The sequence below is a fragment of the Monodelphis domestica genome, chromosome 8 (genome assembly GCF_027887165.1).
Source record: "Monodelphis domestica isolate mMonDom1 chromosome 8, mMonDom1.pri, whole genome shotgun sequence".
NCBI classification, from domain to species: Eukaryota; Metazoa; Chordata; class Mammalia; order Didelphimorphia; family Didelphidae; genus Monodelphis; species Monodelphis domestica.
The window spans coordinates 163,703,479-163,720,043 of record NC_077234.1 but is presented as its reverse complement, the minus strand read 5'-3'; the positions used below and the strand labels follow the sequence as shown (position 1 = coordinate 163,720,043).

Here is a 16,565-nt window from a genome sequence, read left to right as displayed (position 1 = left end):
CTTTTTTTCCCCTCCCTAGCTCCATCCCTTCTACTTTCTTGTTCTTCCCCCTTCTCTAGGTGGTATTCCTTGATTCATTTCACATATTGTTACAGCTTCATTATTACAGCTTCATTATGGGTTAAAAGGCTTTTGTTAGTAGCCTGGAAACTTAATAGTTAATTATAATGTTTCTTTGAAAAGTTGTACATTCTGGAACTTGGGGATAACTTCTTGCTGACCAGGATTCTAGCAAAGTGAGCTGATAGTTTTTGTAAATGTAATGTTCATGAATCAGAAAGAATTAAAAGTTGGAGTATTTTGGTTTTGAAGGGGGAGAAAAAGTTAATTGAATTCCTTGGTTAAGAGGCCTTGAAAAAAAAACCCAACTCTTTTCCCCAGCCTTTTATTTGGTTAAAAGTTCATTCCACAGTGAAACTGGACTATTAGAAATACTGATAGACACATGGCAATAGAGGCATAAGACTGTCTTATTGAAGTTACTTATTGTATAGATGGTGACGCTAAAACTCAGAGAGGGGAATTATAACTTTCCCTCAAGTTTATAGAATTGATAAGTAGTAGTAGAGCCAGAATTTTAATTATGTCCTCTGAAAAATCCGGTGCTCATTGCACTCTCACTATACCATGTCGTTTCACCAAAATGATACTAGTAACATATTTTATATGCAGAAAGTTATGAAAAAAGTGCTGATTTTGAAATCAGAACCAGTCTCAATCCCTGGATTCCTCCTTGTTCCCTGGGTGACCTTTGGACAATTTCCTTTAACCATTCTCAGCCTCATTTGTAAAATTTGAAGTTTGAACTAAGATAATCATCAAGATCCTTTCCAGCTCGAAATAAGTGAGCATGTGTGCTGCTTTTTGGTTTGCAAAGTTCATTTCCTCACAACATCCCAGTGAGATTGGTAACATGGATTAGGGTCCTTAGATAGGTTAAGTGACTTCTCTAATTAAGAAGTGACAGTGAGAACTGAAACCCAAGTTTCTTTGGTCCAAGGCTCATGTTTTTAAACCACCACTGTGCCTAATCCTTATAATTTTCTTAAGATGTTAGTATTTGGTGAAAATGGCCATGAGAAAAATTGTCTGTATGTGATTTCCTGGAATTTGAATCATAGCCCATTATAGTATAAATATATATCTATAATATATCTATAACATAAAATAGATATAATGCCATTAAATATTGGTATTTTATTTTGGTGTTTTAATTTATCTTACATATGAAACAAGTGGCATGTATTCACATATGTAGTAAGTCTAAACTTATTTTGGAAAATGTTGGAACATTTATTTTTTATCAACATTTCCTTAAAGCCAGTATTCTTACCGTTATTAAGAAGTGCTCTGGAACAATAAGCACTGATACTTTTAAATTTACATTACATATAACTGTTAAGCAGTATTTGAAACTTAGAAGACAGATCTCTTGTCTAAATACAGGAAATAGCCAAGTTTTTATAAAACTTCTCATAGATACCAACTTTGGAACTAAATAGAAAAATTCCACTATTGACGATGCAAGTAACTGCCCTCTCCTCTTTTTCTTTAAAACAGAATCTAAAAGCAGATCCAGAAGAGCTTTTTACAAAGCTAGAAAAAATTGGAAAAGGTTCCTTTGGTGAAGTATTTAAAGGCATTGACAATCGGACTCAGAAAGTAGTAGCCATAAAAATCATTGATTTAGAAGAAGCAGAAGATGAAATAGAAGACATTCAGCAAGAAATCACAGTGCTGAGTCAGTGCGACAGTCCATATGTCACAAAATATTATGGATCTTATCTCAAGGTAAGACTCAAATTTCTTTTGATTTCTGAATGTGAAGCATTTTGCAAATATGCAGAGAGTTAATTTGAAAGGCTTGGATAGCACAGCTTGTTTTCAAAAGAAAAGGAAATGTTTTGACCTTTGCAATCAAGCAGACTTTGCTATCTAAAGCATAAACCTTTGGGATTTGAACATTGATGACATTTAAAATTGCAAGATAATGTAAATATATATTATAGCACAAACTGTTTGGAGGTTAAAATCTTTTATAGCTTATAATAATTTTTGGGGGGATGGGGAAATAGGATCTTTGCCCTTGAAAAGAGAACACAATTAAAAAATATCTTAATAGTACGTATCACCTGATTTTATTTTATTTTTAAATTTGGAAATTTTTATTTAATTAATTAATTTAGAATGTTTTTCCATGGTTACAAGACTTGTGTTCTTTTCTTCCCTTCCCCCCAACTCCCTCCCGTATCTGACGTGCAATTCCACAGGGTTTAACATGTGTCATTGATCAAGATCTATTTCCATATTATTAATATTTGCATTAGGGTGATCATTTAGAGTCTATATCCCCAATCATATCTCCATCAACCCATGCGATCAAGCAGTTGTTTTTCTTTTGCGTTTCTACTCCCGCAGTTCTTCCTTTGAATGTGAATAGTGTTCTTTCTCATAAGTCTTTCAGAATTGTCCTGGATCATTGCATGGCTGCTAGTAGAGAAGTCTATTTCATTCGATTGTACCACAGTGTATCAGTCTCTGCATATCATCTAATTTTAGAAAGAATTCATAATAATTAATATTTAATTAATAATTAAATTAGGAGTTTTACACTGTTTTTGTCAGTTATAAAGATGATTGTTATTTCATTGATTACTGTCAGGGTTTTTTAAATTGAATATAATGTGTATTAATTTGACTCCTTAAGGCTTTTGGGTGGCCAATAAATGGTCATACAACTTTTAGTAAAAATTGAAGACTCTGTAGAAGTACAATAAGCATGAGTTATCTTTGTTTAGAGGTGTTTGAGGAATATTTCCCTGCTTTTTCCTTTTCACCTGTGACTTAAAAGTAAAATGAATGTAGACCAGTTGAATTAATCTTTTCTAAAGAAGAATTTTTCATTTCTACTTTATTCAAGTCCTGTCTTGTACTTTGACCTGATGAAAGTGTTCTTGATATTGGGGGTTAGGGATTCTCAGAGGACTCCTTGTTGGAGAATTTTGAGGAGATTGTAGAACTTCATAGCTCAATTCTTGTATTGACAGGACAACAGTGAACCTATAAACTGTGTACAAAATGAGATTGTGTCTTTTACCTCTGGGTTTTTCCCTCTGTCCATTTCTGCCATATTAGAATCCTTCTGATACAAGAAGAATATATAAACTATATTAATTTTTTTAGGAGTTGGAGATGTTTTTAGTTTTAAAATGATACAGAAGATGGATATTGTCTGATATAAAAAAATTGAGAACTGTGGGACTATTAAATGGAAGTTTTAAGATAATTGACTTAGAAGGTTGAGCATCTTTTAAAAAATATATTTTGAGTTTTTTCCATGTTACCTCTATATTTTGAAAACTCCTTATCTCTCAGAAGGTTTGATTGTAACAGAAGCATCATCCTCAGGAGCATCTCTCAATTAAACTTAATCAAGAGTGAATTATAGTTAAGCAAAACATGGATACATTGACTGGCCTAATAACATGTGCCCTATTTTGTACTTATTCTATACTGTTATACTGAACAATTTCATTATTGTTCAAAGGATCTATTAGATGTAAAGTGTTTTATGAATCTTAAAAGTGCTACATATTAATACTCTCCATTTTTGGAGTCAAGATTTTTCATTGCACAGATTTGAATTTTGATGCCTTTATGCTATTATGGTCAGTGCGTATTTATTCTCTTTATTCTGCTTATTTCATCCTGTTTCAATTGTCTTCTCAAATCTCTGAATTTCTCATATTTGTCATTTCTTGTGATGAAATAACATTTTATTATATTAATTTACCACAGTTCACAGACATTTATTGATCACTGGGAATCCAATTTATTTTCATTTTTTTGATGAACATGAGTGTTGTTATAATCTCTGTACTTTACATACCTAGTTAGTAGAATTGCTAGATCAAAAGTTTCGAATAGTTTAGTTCTTTTCCTTAATGTATTTGAGAATTGTTCACTGGAATGATAGGATAGTTCTGTAGCTTCACCAGTGTTATATTAATGTGACCACTTTTCCCATAGCCCCTACAAGTTTGACTTTATATTTCCTCATCTTTGCCTCTTAGCTGAGAGTAAGAGGAAATTTCAGGGTTGTCTTAATTTATGTATCACTTACAACGATTTGAAGCATTTTTGTATGATTACTAATGGCTTGCATTTCTTCTTTTGAAAGTTGTTCAGATTCTTTGGCCACTTACCTATATGGTCTTACATGTTTAATGCCAATATTTTTTCCTTGTTACATTGGGAAGTAGTTGTCTTATTTATGTGGTTTCCCAAAAGTCGTAAGTGCAGTTTTAAACTGTTAAGACTTAAAACTGCACTAGAATTTTTGGGACATTTTGCATTTTCATCACTTCCCCATGTGCATTTGATATTAACGGTATTTGATGTAAAGAATCTACACACACACACCCAACACGTTGTCTTAAATTTGTTCATATAAAACCAATCTATAGTTTTAAAAAGTAACATGTTATTAAATTACTTGTTTTGGTTTTTATGATCTCTCCTAATGCTTTTTTTGATGGCTGGATAGTTTAGGGACAACACTTATTTCTCTTATCTACCTTTCCCTATGGGGCAAAACTTTTTATAAAATAAAAGTTTTTATTTTCTGTTTTTGATGTTATGCCAAGTCAAGAGAGTGGAAATGATGCTAGGACTGCTTTCAGTATTGAGGCATAGTTTCTAATAGGAAATAAAACAGAAAAATAGAATCAAATCCAGGGTTCCAATTTCTCTAGATTTGACTATTATTTATTTGGCTTGGGCTCTTTATCCTTTCCAAATTTCTCCATATTTGAACTGAAGATACCACCAAAAAAATTTCAGAGATTGTCTTTATAAAGGAATACATTGGGTTGCCCAGAAGAGAAGTCACAGGTGTCTATTAAAAGTATATATTTTATACTATATAAAAGTATAATTTACTTAATAAAACTTAAAATTATGTACATTTTACTGGCCCTGGGGTCTGGCACCTAGTAGCTGCTTTATAGATTCAATTTGATTGATTAATAGGGGACTAGAGTAATTATAAAATTCTCAACTAAAGATTAACTTGACCCCACTTTCCCTCTCATTTTATCTCCCTATTTTTCTCTGACAAACTGTTGTTTGTGTATTGACACCTATATTTCAGAAACATTTAGAAACATGCGTAATAGATTAGTTTCTGAAAATGCATTTTAGTTGGGATCTGTGCCTGGAATTTAAGCTTTTATGCATCTGAAAAATTCCTGTTAAAGACAAGAACTTCTTTCTTTGAAAGCCTTTTCTCTTCCCCAATATTTTTGTTCTTCTTTCCTAAAAATACAAAAACCCCATCCCACTTTGCCCAGTGATGTGTGCATTACATGTGACAACTTCAAAGAAATGTTGTAGAGAATAGGACAACTTTCTTTTTAATTATGGAAAAGAGAAACAAATCACAAGAGCTCTGAAAGATGAGGCATTCCTGTTCTCTAGTCAAATACTTGGTGGCACATGGTTGCCACCAACCATGAGAATAAACAAGGGACAGCAGAGGTACTAGACAGAATGCCAACTGAACCAATTCTGACTTTGCAACAGAGGGACTGCCTATCACCACATTATTGTTCCTACTTTAAAACTCACTCTTGAAGGCCTGACTACAGTTATATGTGTGGACACCATATCTTGTATACGTGCAAAAGATCTGGGGATCCAAAAACTATGTCTTTTGGGCTTCGTTCAGTCTTGCACTCATCTTGGGAAAAGGATAAAAAAATTTAAGATCTCAGTGGAACTTTATTGTAGACTTTGGAAAACAGAAAGTTGTCATACAAAGATATACAGCTAGCAAGGACTCCAGAGGCTATCTAAAACAGCCCCCTCATTTTTAAAATAAAATTTTATTGATATCTTTTGTTACTTCATTGCTTAGAATTCTTCCTGTATTCTTTCCCTTTCCTGCCACTCTTTATAACAAAGAATTTTTTTTAAAAGAAAAAAGGAAGAAGTCTATATAAGAGGAAAAAAAATCTGACATCATATTTAATGTTCCCCACCTATGACACCTCCCCTCCAAAAAAAAAAAAAGAATGAGATGATATATATATGTATATATCTTTTCATCCATCGTCTTTGGGGATAAGGGATAAACTTGTATTTTGTAACTTTGCAACATTGATTTTCATTTGTTTGGTGTTTTTTCCCCTATCATAGTATTGTGGATATATTTTTTGACTCTCCATTTTGTATCAGTTTATGTAGGTTTTCATACTTCTCTGTATTCATAGTGTTCATCATTACTTACTTTATAATATTCTATTACATTTTTAATTTATTTTTAATTTTTTTATTATACACAAGAATCTATTGTTAAAATTAAAACAACAACAACAACAAAACCATGGCACACATTGAACCCCCCTCTAGGACTCAATTTCCTGCTCTGTAAAAGCAGGGACCAGATGATCTCTAAGGGCTCTACTAGCTCTAAAATCCTAGCTCTATTTTGATTACCTGGATAATGCCTAGCACTTAGAAGATATTTATTAAATGCTTATTTTATTAACTGTTGGTTGACTAGTTATCTTTCTTAAAAGAGCTACGTGAACATGCTACCTATTTTTATAACTGCTTAGGTTCAAGTAAAAATGTTCTTTTTATATTTCAAACATTATAAGGAAAAAGTTAATGAAAAAGCATACTTGACACACCTTTTTCAGGAATATAGCTAATTAATAAGAGGTCCGGCCAAACTGAAGAAATTAACATGCTTTGCTGAACATTGGTTTCTATAAGAGTTAGTATACTACTTTTAGGAAGGATAAATCATTCTGTCTCATGGCATAAAATTGGGAAGGCACAACAAATTATATTCTCTCGACAGAATTCACCTCTATAGGACAAATGTTTACCTTTGTTAATACTTTATGAGTTCCTCTGGCATATACTAATCAGTCCTTTTCTTTTTATGACCATGCATTGCTAAAACCTGATGTCTCAAGAATCCTCCATAACATACCCTTGAAAGAATGCTCAGTTATAAGCAGCAGTCACCAAATCTACTACATTAAGTAAAATGAAGAAAAAGTCAGAAGTAATTTTTGAGTGTCTTTCTGTATCAAACTTACTTAGTCTGAAGGCATTGATTGAAACCCCTCCCAACAACTTGTTTGCCTTTAGCCTCTTTTGTCTTGAAGTAGAAGAGATGCACTCAGTCAAATAGGTGTTTTGTAATGGTAGCCTCTGAAAGACAAATGTTGATTCATTGGATTCATGTGAAAGGACATGGGGTTTGTGGGAACATCTGAAAGAAAATTGCTGAAGTCCTCGAAGATGATGTATTAAAAATGTATTTGTTGTTGATTCTAAGTGTTGACCTAAATACTGAAGGTATTTTCTATTCCACTATTACAGTAGGGCCTCTGTATTCATGTTCTGCGATCTACCACAAATGACTAAAACTTCAGGCATAAGGGAAAACCCGCCAACCCCTACATATGTCTGTTTTTCTCTTTACTTACTGACCTTACATACCTCAAAAAAACCCAAAACAAACATCTTTTAAAAAGTGAAAATGGAAGCAGTAGAGACCTGTGCTTGGGGCAGACCCCCTGCAGCAGGTGGACTTTTGGATTTTGCAGGCAGAATTCCATAATTTTGGCTTGATCAGGGATAATGGAAACCACAGAAAACAACATGGTTAGGAGGATCCTGCCATCTTCAAAACACATCATCCTTTGCTCCAAATGAAGCAACAAAAAACCATATTGGACCTTTTTTTTTTTTTGGTGCTCTATTAAGAGATCTTGTATTGGGGCAGCTGCGTGGCTCAGTGGATTGAGAGTCAGGCCTAGAGATGGGAGGTCCTAGGTTCAAATGTGGCCTCAGACACTTCCCAGCTGTGTGACCCTGGGCAAGTCACTTGACCCCCATTGCCTAGCCCTTACCACTCTTCTGCCTTGGAGCCAATACACAGTATTGACTCCAAGATGGAAGGTAAGGGTTTAAATAAAAAGAGAGAGATCTTGTATTATTTCACCAATTAAATGATGTCTAACCAGGTTTGGTAAGACAGAAATTTAATTTTCTATATATTTGGCTTTTTATTCTGGCTATTTTGAATTAGTTGTTGCTATGAAGAAGAGTGAGAAATTTTACACATGAAGAAATATTAAAGGCAGGATGGCAATTTAAAGAACTATAAAACAAAATAAAGATGTTTAAATAAATATATAGAGAACAACCTTGAAAAATTATGATCATTTCTTGTTTAGCTTAGATGGCATTTAATTGCCATCTAAGCAACTAGGTCCAGGGTTGGGAAGATCTGAGTTCAAATCTGGCCACAAAAACTTACTAGTTTTGGATCCTGGACAAATACTTAGCCTCTGTTTCCTTAGTGTCCCCATCTGTAAATGGGGAAAACAACACTATTCCTGCAGTGTTGTTAGGAGGTTATAAATGAGATAATAATTATAAAGTGCTTTACAGAAGTTCCTGGCACATAGTAGGCACTATATAAATTCTTGATCCTAACTGATTATTATATTATTATCTTTATTGGACCTCTCTCAATGTCCTATGTAAAGACTTTGTGATCTTAATTTTGACCCTTCAGAGCTAGGTTTGCTATCTTTGGTCTTTCAATCTACTACCTATAATCTTGGTTCTTGGTCTTGCCCTTTTGGCACTGTTATTCTGTCCCTTAACTGTGTGATTCTTTTGATTTGTGATTTTTCACCCTCCCTCATTCCCCAAACTGGGGAACTTTCATGAAACCAAACTAACCTTGGTCCTGCCAAGATGAATCAACTAAAATCCTTCCTTCCATAAGAAGGCTTTTCAGATATAATTGCTAGTGCCTTTCCTCTGTTGATCATCTCCAATTTATCCTGTATACATCTTGTCTCTATATAGTTCTTTACATGTTTTCTCCCACATTAGACTGAGCACCTTAAGAAATGGCTATATTTTTTGCTTTTCTTTTCATACACAGCACTTATCCACTGTGCCCCTGGCAAATAAAATACTTATTGACTGACTGATTGTGGGGTAAAAGGGCCCCTGGATTTGGAGTCAGGAGACCTGGGTTTGAATTTTGTCACTGTCATATACAAGTTATGCAACTCTCTGGGCCTCAGCTTCCACAAGACATCTGTACTAGATTGTACTAGATAACGTAATGTACAAAGTAGCTTCACCTCTAAAAAAGGTATCCCACAATTCTATGAAGTGTTTTAATTTTCCCAGAATTTTTCCTTCTGAGGAAGAAAGACATTGTTTTCTGTTTAGAAATCATTAGGAATGAAGTTTGATTTGTCTCTTATTTGGATTCATCATGTTTCGTAATTTTTGTTTCCTTTTCATTCAGTACAACTAGTGGTCAGTCATTTTCTCAAGGCCTTGCTTGGAATGTGTTACTGAGTAGGTAGTTACAAACTACCTACCAAAGAACTCAAGTGGCCGGGTGAACTGGAAGCTGTGATTAAAGATCACATTTTCTAATCTTGGAGGCTCTTCCTTGGAAACTTTGAAGAAGAATTTCTTTTTAGCCTTCTTCCTACTGGCATTGTCATTCAAATTGGAGGACAAACTTTTATCCTCTATTACCTCTTGTTAAAGCATTTTGAAGTCTGAGAGAGGGAAAGAGAACCTGTTTTTGTGACTACATTTATCTGGGTTTTTTTGGTTTTTTTTTTTTCCCTTTTTTCTCACACAGCTTGTTACAGTAGCTTGCACCTTTTGCAAAAAGAAATCTTTGACCCTGCTGAGGACAATAGGGCATTGCCAAGGCTGCTGTTGGCGGATTTCTTTCCTAGCATTTCCTTTCTGGTCATGGGTTAGGAAAAGTGCTGAGACAGAGGATTCCAGGTTGAAATTTGTAATCAGTCATTGAATTATTTATTCAGATCCTAAGCCCATAATAAGCCTTCTGCATACATGTAACAACAACTTGATGTGTTTCTGCGATGGAGGAATAATATTTATGTTTCTCAACTAAAAACATAGTGCTCTGGGTCATGGTAGTTTACTTAAATTGCTATTCAATGTGATAAGACATTTCCCTAATTTATAGAAAACTGTTTTGCTTGGGAACTGACAAGCTTAGATAGCTAGGAAAGAGGAGTTGGTCGAGGTTTCTTGGTGGTCATTTTTTTTTTTAAATTATTCCCTGAGATGGTATGTCTGAGGAAAATGTCGGCAGCCTACATTTTTGGACTTGGTTTTAAAAGTAGGATTTCACTATAGTAAAAAGATGCTCCAGGGGAAGTTTTAAGGAGATATTCTGTAAATAGGAAGGAGATTGTGAAAACAAAGAGAGTTGCTGAATAATTTGAGAAAGCCCTAAAGTAACTATAATGTAAACTATAATGAGATTTCATTGATGATATTGCTTATTAAGTTTGTTGACATTAATTTGGAATTCTCCCCTCATTTCCTTTGCTCTGCTGTCATTCAATCCGGTGAAGACAAGTGTGAATCTGAGATTCCATTGACCTTGAAATACAAAGTTAGGCATAGAAGGGTCCTGGGTATGTAGTATTAGGAGATATCCAGTAACTAATAGGGATCTGAATAGAATAGAATGAACAAGATGATCCTAACTGGAAAGGAGCTTACATTCAAATGGGGAGGAGACAGAAAATGCATATTCTTTGAAACGCTTCAATGATAGAACTCACTGTCTTTCAAAATGAGCAGAAAAGTTTACTTTTGTCCTTACTTTCACTCATGGATAGCTCTAGAATTTAGGAGTTTTTCATCTTTTATTGGTTGTGAACCCCATTGCCATTTTGAAGCCTATGGAAAAATATTTTTAGATGCATATGATAAAACACATGGCTTTAAAGGAAACATATGGTATTGAAAAAGATGAGTACAATTATCAAAAAACACAACTTAAAAATAAAACAAGTTCATAAACCTCAGGTTAAGAACCTCTATTCAAATTGTTAGGCAGTTTTTCCTTACTCCAAATGAAAATCTGCTTCTTGCAACTTTTTTCCTACTTGTGAATTCTTGAGTCAAGAAGAAAGAATCCATTTTCCACATAACAGCCCTTCACCTTCTGATCTCCCTTAAATCTTCTCCAAGGTATAAATAAACACCTCTATTCTACTAACAAGTCTGTAATGGTTTATAGATGGTTTGTCTATAATGTCTTCCATCCTGATTTATTTCCTTATTTTTCTTTCTCTTTTCCTCTTTCTGTTGACCATCATTGCTTTACTCTATTTATTATTGCCTCTTTTCTAAAGAGAACTGACCAGATGCAGAAGCAAGATGGTGAGCCCCTTCTCTGCAATTCTTTGGAGGAGAGGGAGAGTTCTTTTCTCCTTACTTGAGTTGATCTCTTTTCTAATAGGGGATTCACAGCCAGTGAAGGGTCTTTTCTATTGAGATTGTGATTACATGCACAGATGCCCAAAAAGCTGTGTGAAAGAATTCACTCACCAGTTTTTCTTCCATTTTCAGTGATTGTGACAGAATTCCAATCCTGATCTCTTATTGGCCCTCTTCATTCATTTCTCATTGAATTATTGCCTTTTTAACTTTTGAGGCATAATTACTTCCATACTCAGCCCAAAGACCACAACTAAAATTAATCTGCTTTATTTTCCTGGCAAACACTTGTTGGATAAATCAGTTAAGAATATGTTATAGAAATAAGGACAAGATTAGAGTCTTCACAACTACCTCTACTACTTTTCTCCTGTCAGGGTAGAACTAAACTATTTTTTGTTGTGGAATAATTTCAGTCTTGTCCAATTATTTATTACCCCATTTGGGATTTTCTTGGTGAAGATATTGGAATGGTTTGCCATTTCCTTCTCAAACTCATTTTGCAGATGAAACTGAAGCAAACAGGCTTCAGTGACTTGCTCAGGGTCACAGAGCTTTTAAGTGTCTGAGGCCAGATTTGAAATTGGAAAGATGAGTCTTTTGGATTCCAGACCTGGCACTTTGCCTACTGTGATATCTAGCAGTGGGTAGATGTTAAATGTTACTCAACTATTAGTTTTGTAACTTCTGGAAGACTTTGGGAGAGATCTGCTCTTTACATTTGCCTTAATCCCTATTCTTCAAAGCATATGATACCTACTATAGGAGGCCTTTTCTGGTCTTCCTAATTGTTAGTGGTCTCTCCTTAACCCTACATGACTTCATATTTATTCCTCGTGTGTTTTGTATATACTTTTTTTGTGTACTTGTTGATTCCCTCAATTCCCTCAATAGATTGCATGCTCTTGGGCACATGGACTGTTTGATTTTTATGTTTGTGTGTGTGTTCACAGGGCCTAGCACTGAACCTTGTACATGATAACTGGTGCTTTAAAATGTTTGAATTTATTTGAATGTTTCAGCCTAGACTTGAATAATGATTTCTTTATTTCTGTTGAGAGTTCATTGTGTGAAAAGATTACTTGTTGCTGTTACAGAATTCCCTTTGGTCTGCCCTCTGTTTTATGAATTATATTTGATGTGAGTTTAGGTTAGACTTGCAAGGTATTCTGGTGTCATGATTTTTCCCATGTAGTTTACTTACTTTTTGGAAGATGAGGACAAGAGAATGAGAAATATATTTGGTATATTTAAAGGAAAATTCTGAGACTAAGCTAGATAGCAAATGTATATTATTAATAAGAGTGTTGTGTGTGAATAATGCAAAAGGTTTCATATTATGGTATTAAACTATTTCGTTTCTGGTTTTCAGGAGAATGTGCAATTTAATCTGTTAAATAGATTTTAAAAATGCACTTTATTAAAAAGTCAGTGTAGTGCCCTCTAGGGTTTGGTTCCTTTTGTTTGACTCATTATTATATTGATTTTTTTTTATTGTATCCCTTCATTTCTGATGAACAGGTTTTTCTGGAAATTGTAGTAGGATAATTTTGAAGATAATTAGCAAAGAATGATGTTAATCTAGTGATTACAGAAGCTAATTTTTAATATTCTGTAGTTATATATATATAATTTTGCTTTTTTGGATTTTTAAGTTGTTCTTCAGGTAATGCTAGGCATTTGGCACTGAGAATGGGTCTCTGGAGACCTCGGTGATCATCTCTTGGAAAGTTGTGAAAGTACTGCTAGTCTGATGAAGGCAAGTGTTATTGAAATGTAGGCTATCAAGCTCTCTCAAAGAGAATGATTAATGATCTGCTTTGGTGTGTCATCGATGAAATGCTGTCACATTTATCCACCAACACTACTCTGCAGCATTTAAGCACTTCTTTTTCCTCCAAATCTGTTTCAGACCTTGGTGGATGTGTATTTTTGGATCATTTGCTTTTTTGTGGTTCAGATCCATCCAAAGGCTGACAGACCTGTCCCCCATAAGAAAGGGGCATAAAAACACCAAATGCAAAACCACAATAATTTCTTTGATTGCAGGGACTTTTTGGCCAGCCTGAAGTAAGAACTTGCCTTTAGAAGAACCTTTGGGCCCATCAGTGTCTACCTCTCCTCAAAAGGGATGGCAGGCCGATGGACAGCTGGCAATCACCCTGACCTCCGCAGACTTCAGAGGAGGTAAGCACCTCTGTTGGTACTCCTCAGACAGAAATGTACTTCCTGCTCACCCCTCCTATACCCTGAGCTCCATCTGAGTCCTGTGTGGACCTTGCCATGAAAATTTCTTGAGGCTTCATCTTCTGGTTCCAAATATGCATAGGTTCACAGAAATAACCACTACTGTCAACAACCTTTTTTCCTTTTTGCCCAGAAAAGACTGAGAGAGGAGAAAAGCCATTTCATTTTTTCCCCTGATTGAGGACAGGCCATCCTGTAAGAGGTGTGTGTGTGTGTGTGTGTGTCTTGAACACATAGAATTTGTTGTTCTTCTTGTTGTTTTTAGGCAGCTACCATCTTAACTTGGACTCAGTTCTGGCGCCTCTGAGTTTATGTTACTATTTGAGGACAATGTACAAAGTGTCTTACTTTCTTAATTTATTATATTTTGGGGTTGGGAGGGCAAAGACTTTTTAGGGTTGATCTCTGCCCTTAATTGGTGATAGATCCAGAAACTGAGCTTTGAGGATTTTCTAGGAGGAATTGCGTCTGCTCTTTATACTGGAATAGCACCATGGGTTAGAAACTTTGCTTTTCCTTAGAGCAGTATATCCATTGGGGAAGTTGTGGAATGAAAACGTATACAAAATACAAAGGATACTTGGGTATATTGACAGTCAGGTTCTTTGGGCTAACAATTTCCCTATCTCTAACAATTTCCCTGCGTATTCTTTAGTCTTTCAGAAAATAGCACAAATTAGCACAGTTGTTTAGCCAGATTTCCACTTGCTACTTCTGTGAATAAATATGTATTTATACATGTATATGTATGTATATGTGTGAATATTTTGGGTTTTGGAGATGATCAGGTCACAAAGTTGGAAGTTACCCTTGGGGGAATATAGAGTAGGTATTAATTTTCTATTAAGCATTTTTAATTTCTTAAGAGATTAAAAAAATTGTTAGACATTGATTGTTTCTACCAAGAGAACTTAGACAAAATGTAGTCTATCAAACTGGCCACATTTTAAAATAATCATTTAATTGACACATACTAGAAATAACAAAGGAGAGCATTCACTGTGTAGTATTGCCAGAATTGCAGGTTTATTGGGTACAGTGGTGTGCATAAAAGTGTTCTTTGAAAGCATGTACAAGAATGTTGTATAGATTGTTTAAAAAGGGTTTGTTTACCATACACACTAGGAATCATTTGTAGAGAATTACTGAAGGTGCTTATGTCTCTATTGCCATTCATAGAAATGGGTAAACATTTTGGAAAAATGGTTACTTTTGGAAAGAAAAATGTTTTGAATTTGTTTTTGTTTCATTTTTAATTACCTCCCTCATTACATCTAATTTTCAATTCTTTAAACATAATTGTAAATATGATCGGAACCTTCTCTAAGTGCTATATAATTCTTTTAAGTCTGTATGCTGAATCTTGACCCTATCTAGCAGAAAGGCTTTTTAATCAGTGCTAGGAAGTAATAGATTTTACATAGTTTTTAAAAATTTGCATGTTAAAAGTAACAGTATACTGCTAACTCGAATTTTTCATCAGCTTGTGATTTCTCTTTGGAACTTAGATCTTTGTCTTATGGATTGCATTAATAAGAAAAGGTATTATTTTTTCATCAATTACATTTAAAAACAGTTTTTAACATTTAAAAAAGAAACTTAAGTCCTGAATTCTTTCCTTTCCTCCCTCTCCTTGCAGATGGTAAGCAATCTCATATGAATTTTACATGTGCAATCATGTATGTTGTTTTTTCCATAATAATCATTTTGTGGGGAAAAAAATTAAAAAAAATTAGGAACGTGAAAAAAAAAGTTTGCTTTGATCTGGATTCAGACTATCAGTTCTTTCTCCAGAAGCAGATGTCATTTTTTTCTCATGGGTCCTTTCAGATTGCTTTAGGTTATTGTATTGCTAAGGATAGCTAAGTTTGGCCCATTGTTCTAACATGTCAAGATTGTTTTGAATCCTTTCATTCAATATGTTATCTTATATGCATTATAGAACACTGGTTAGGAATAGTTTAGAGCTGTGGAAGGAATACTGGTCTTGAATCTTAGGCCAAGTCTTAAAGTCACTTAACCGCTTTCAATATTATACCCTGTATCCATAAAATGGAGGTGATAATGATAATAAAAAATAATTGTTTGCCCCTCAAGTTTGGCACATAGAGAAATTTTTTAAGATTCATGTTCATTGCTTGCTTGTCTGATTTGTGGATAACTTCTTTCATGGGGTTGTTGTGGAGAAAACACATGGGAGATATTGAAGTGCTATAGAAATGGATTCAAGTTGTTATCTCTTCCAGCTTTGTTTTATTTGCATATTTTATAAACTTGCCCTTTATGCTTTTATCCACATCACTTATAAAGATGTTAAATATTTCAGGCAAGGACAGATCCCAGCCAAGGAATACTCCAATATAGATTGCTCTCTTAAATTGATATTTGTCTGTTAATTTCTAGTCTTTTCATCAAGTTATTCCATTGGTATGGACTCTTCCAATTTGACCATCATATAGCCTATGTGGGTGTTTGAATTGAATCGGACCTCTCCAGTTTACAAGATAGTATGAGATACTTTGTCAAATGCTTTATGGAAGTATGCATGAACAATTTCTATAGCATTTTGAACCAGATTTGATAATTTGCTAGTTTTTTCAGAAAAGAAAATGAGATTATTTTAACATAATATTGCTTTCATGCCCCCCCCTCTCCAAAAAGACCCTTACCAATACTGTACATTGGTTCCAAAAGAGAAGAGCAATAAAACCTAGGCAATGGGGGACTTTCCCATTGTTACACAGTATAAGGGGAAATTTTGGGGTTGTGACTTAATCTAAATTTAATTGTTTACCAGGGAATATTCCAAATAAAATACCCAAGTCAGTTTGGAAATTTTATGGTGGTTTACTTAATATAGATGGAAGGAATTAAGAAGAAGAGAGAGGGAAAGGGCATAGGATTTCTCTGGCCTAGCCTGTGCTGGGGGGAGTTCAAAGACCTCCGCCATGAGGTCTTCTCAGAAGATTAGGGGCTTCTTAAGAAGATAG

General features: G+C 34.4%; 1 protein-coding gene across 1 annotated transcript in view; it reads left to right on the top strand.

Moving 5' to 3' along the window:
* STK24 (serine/threonine kinase 24) overlaps positions 1–16,565 on the top strand; it is a 151,659-nt gene that overhangs the window by 52,578 nt on the left and 82,516 nt on the right. Inside the window, exon 2 of the mRNA XM_056807367.1 lies at positions 1,561–1,791. Within this exon, the coding sequence (XP_056663345.1) occupies positions 1,561–1,791 (231 nt within the window). The remainder of the gene's footprint in view (positions 1–1,560; positions 1,792–16,565) is intronic.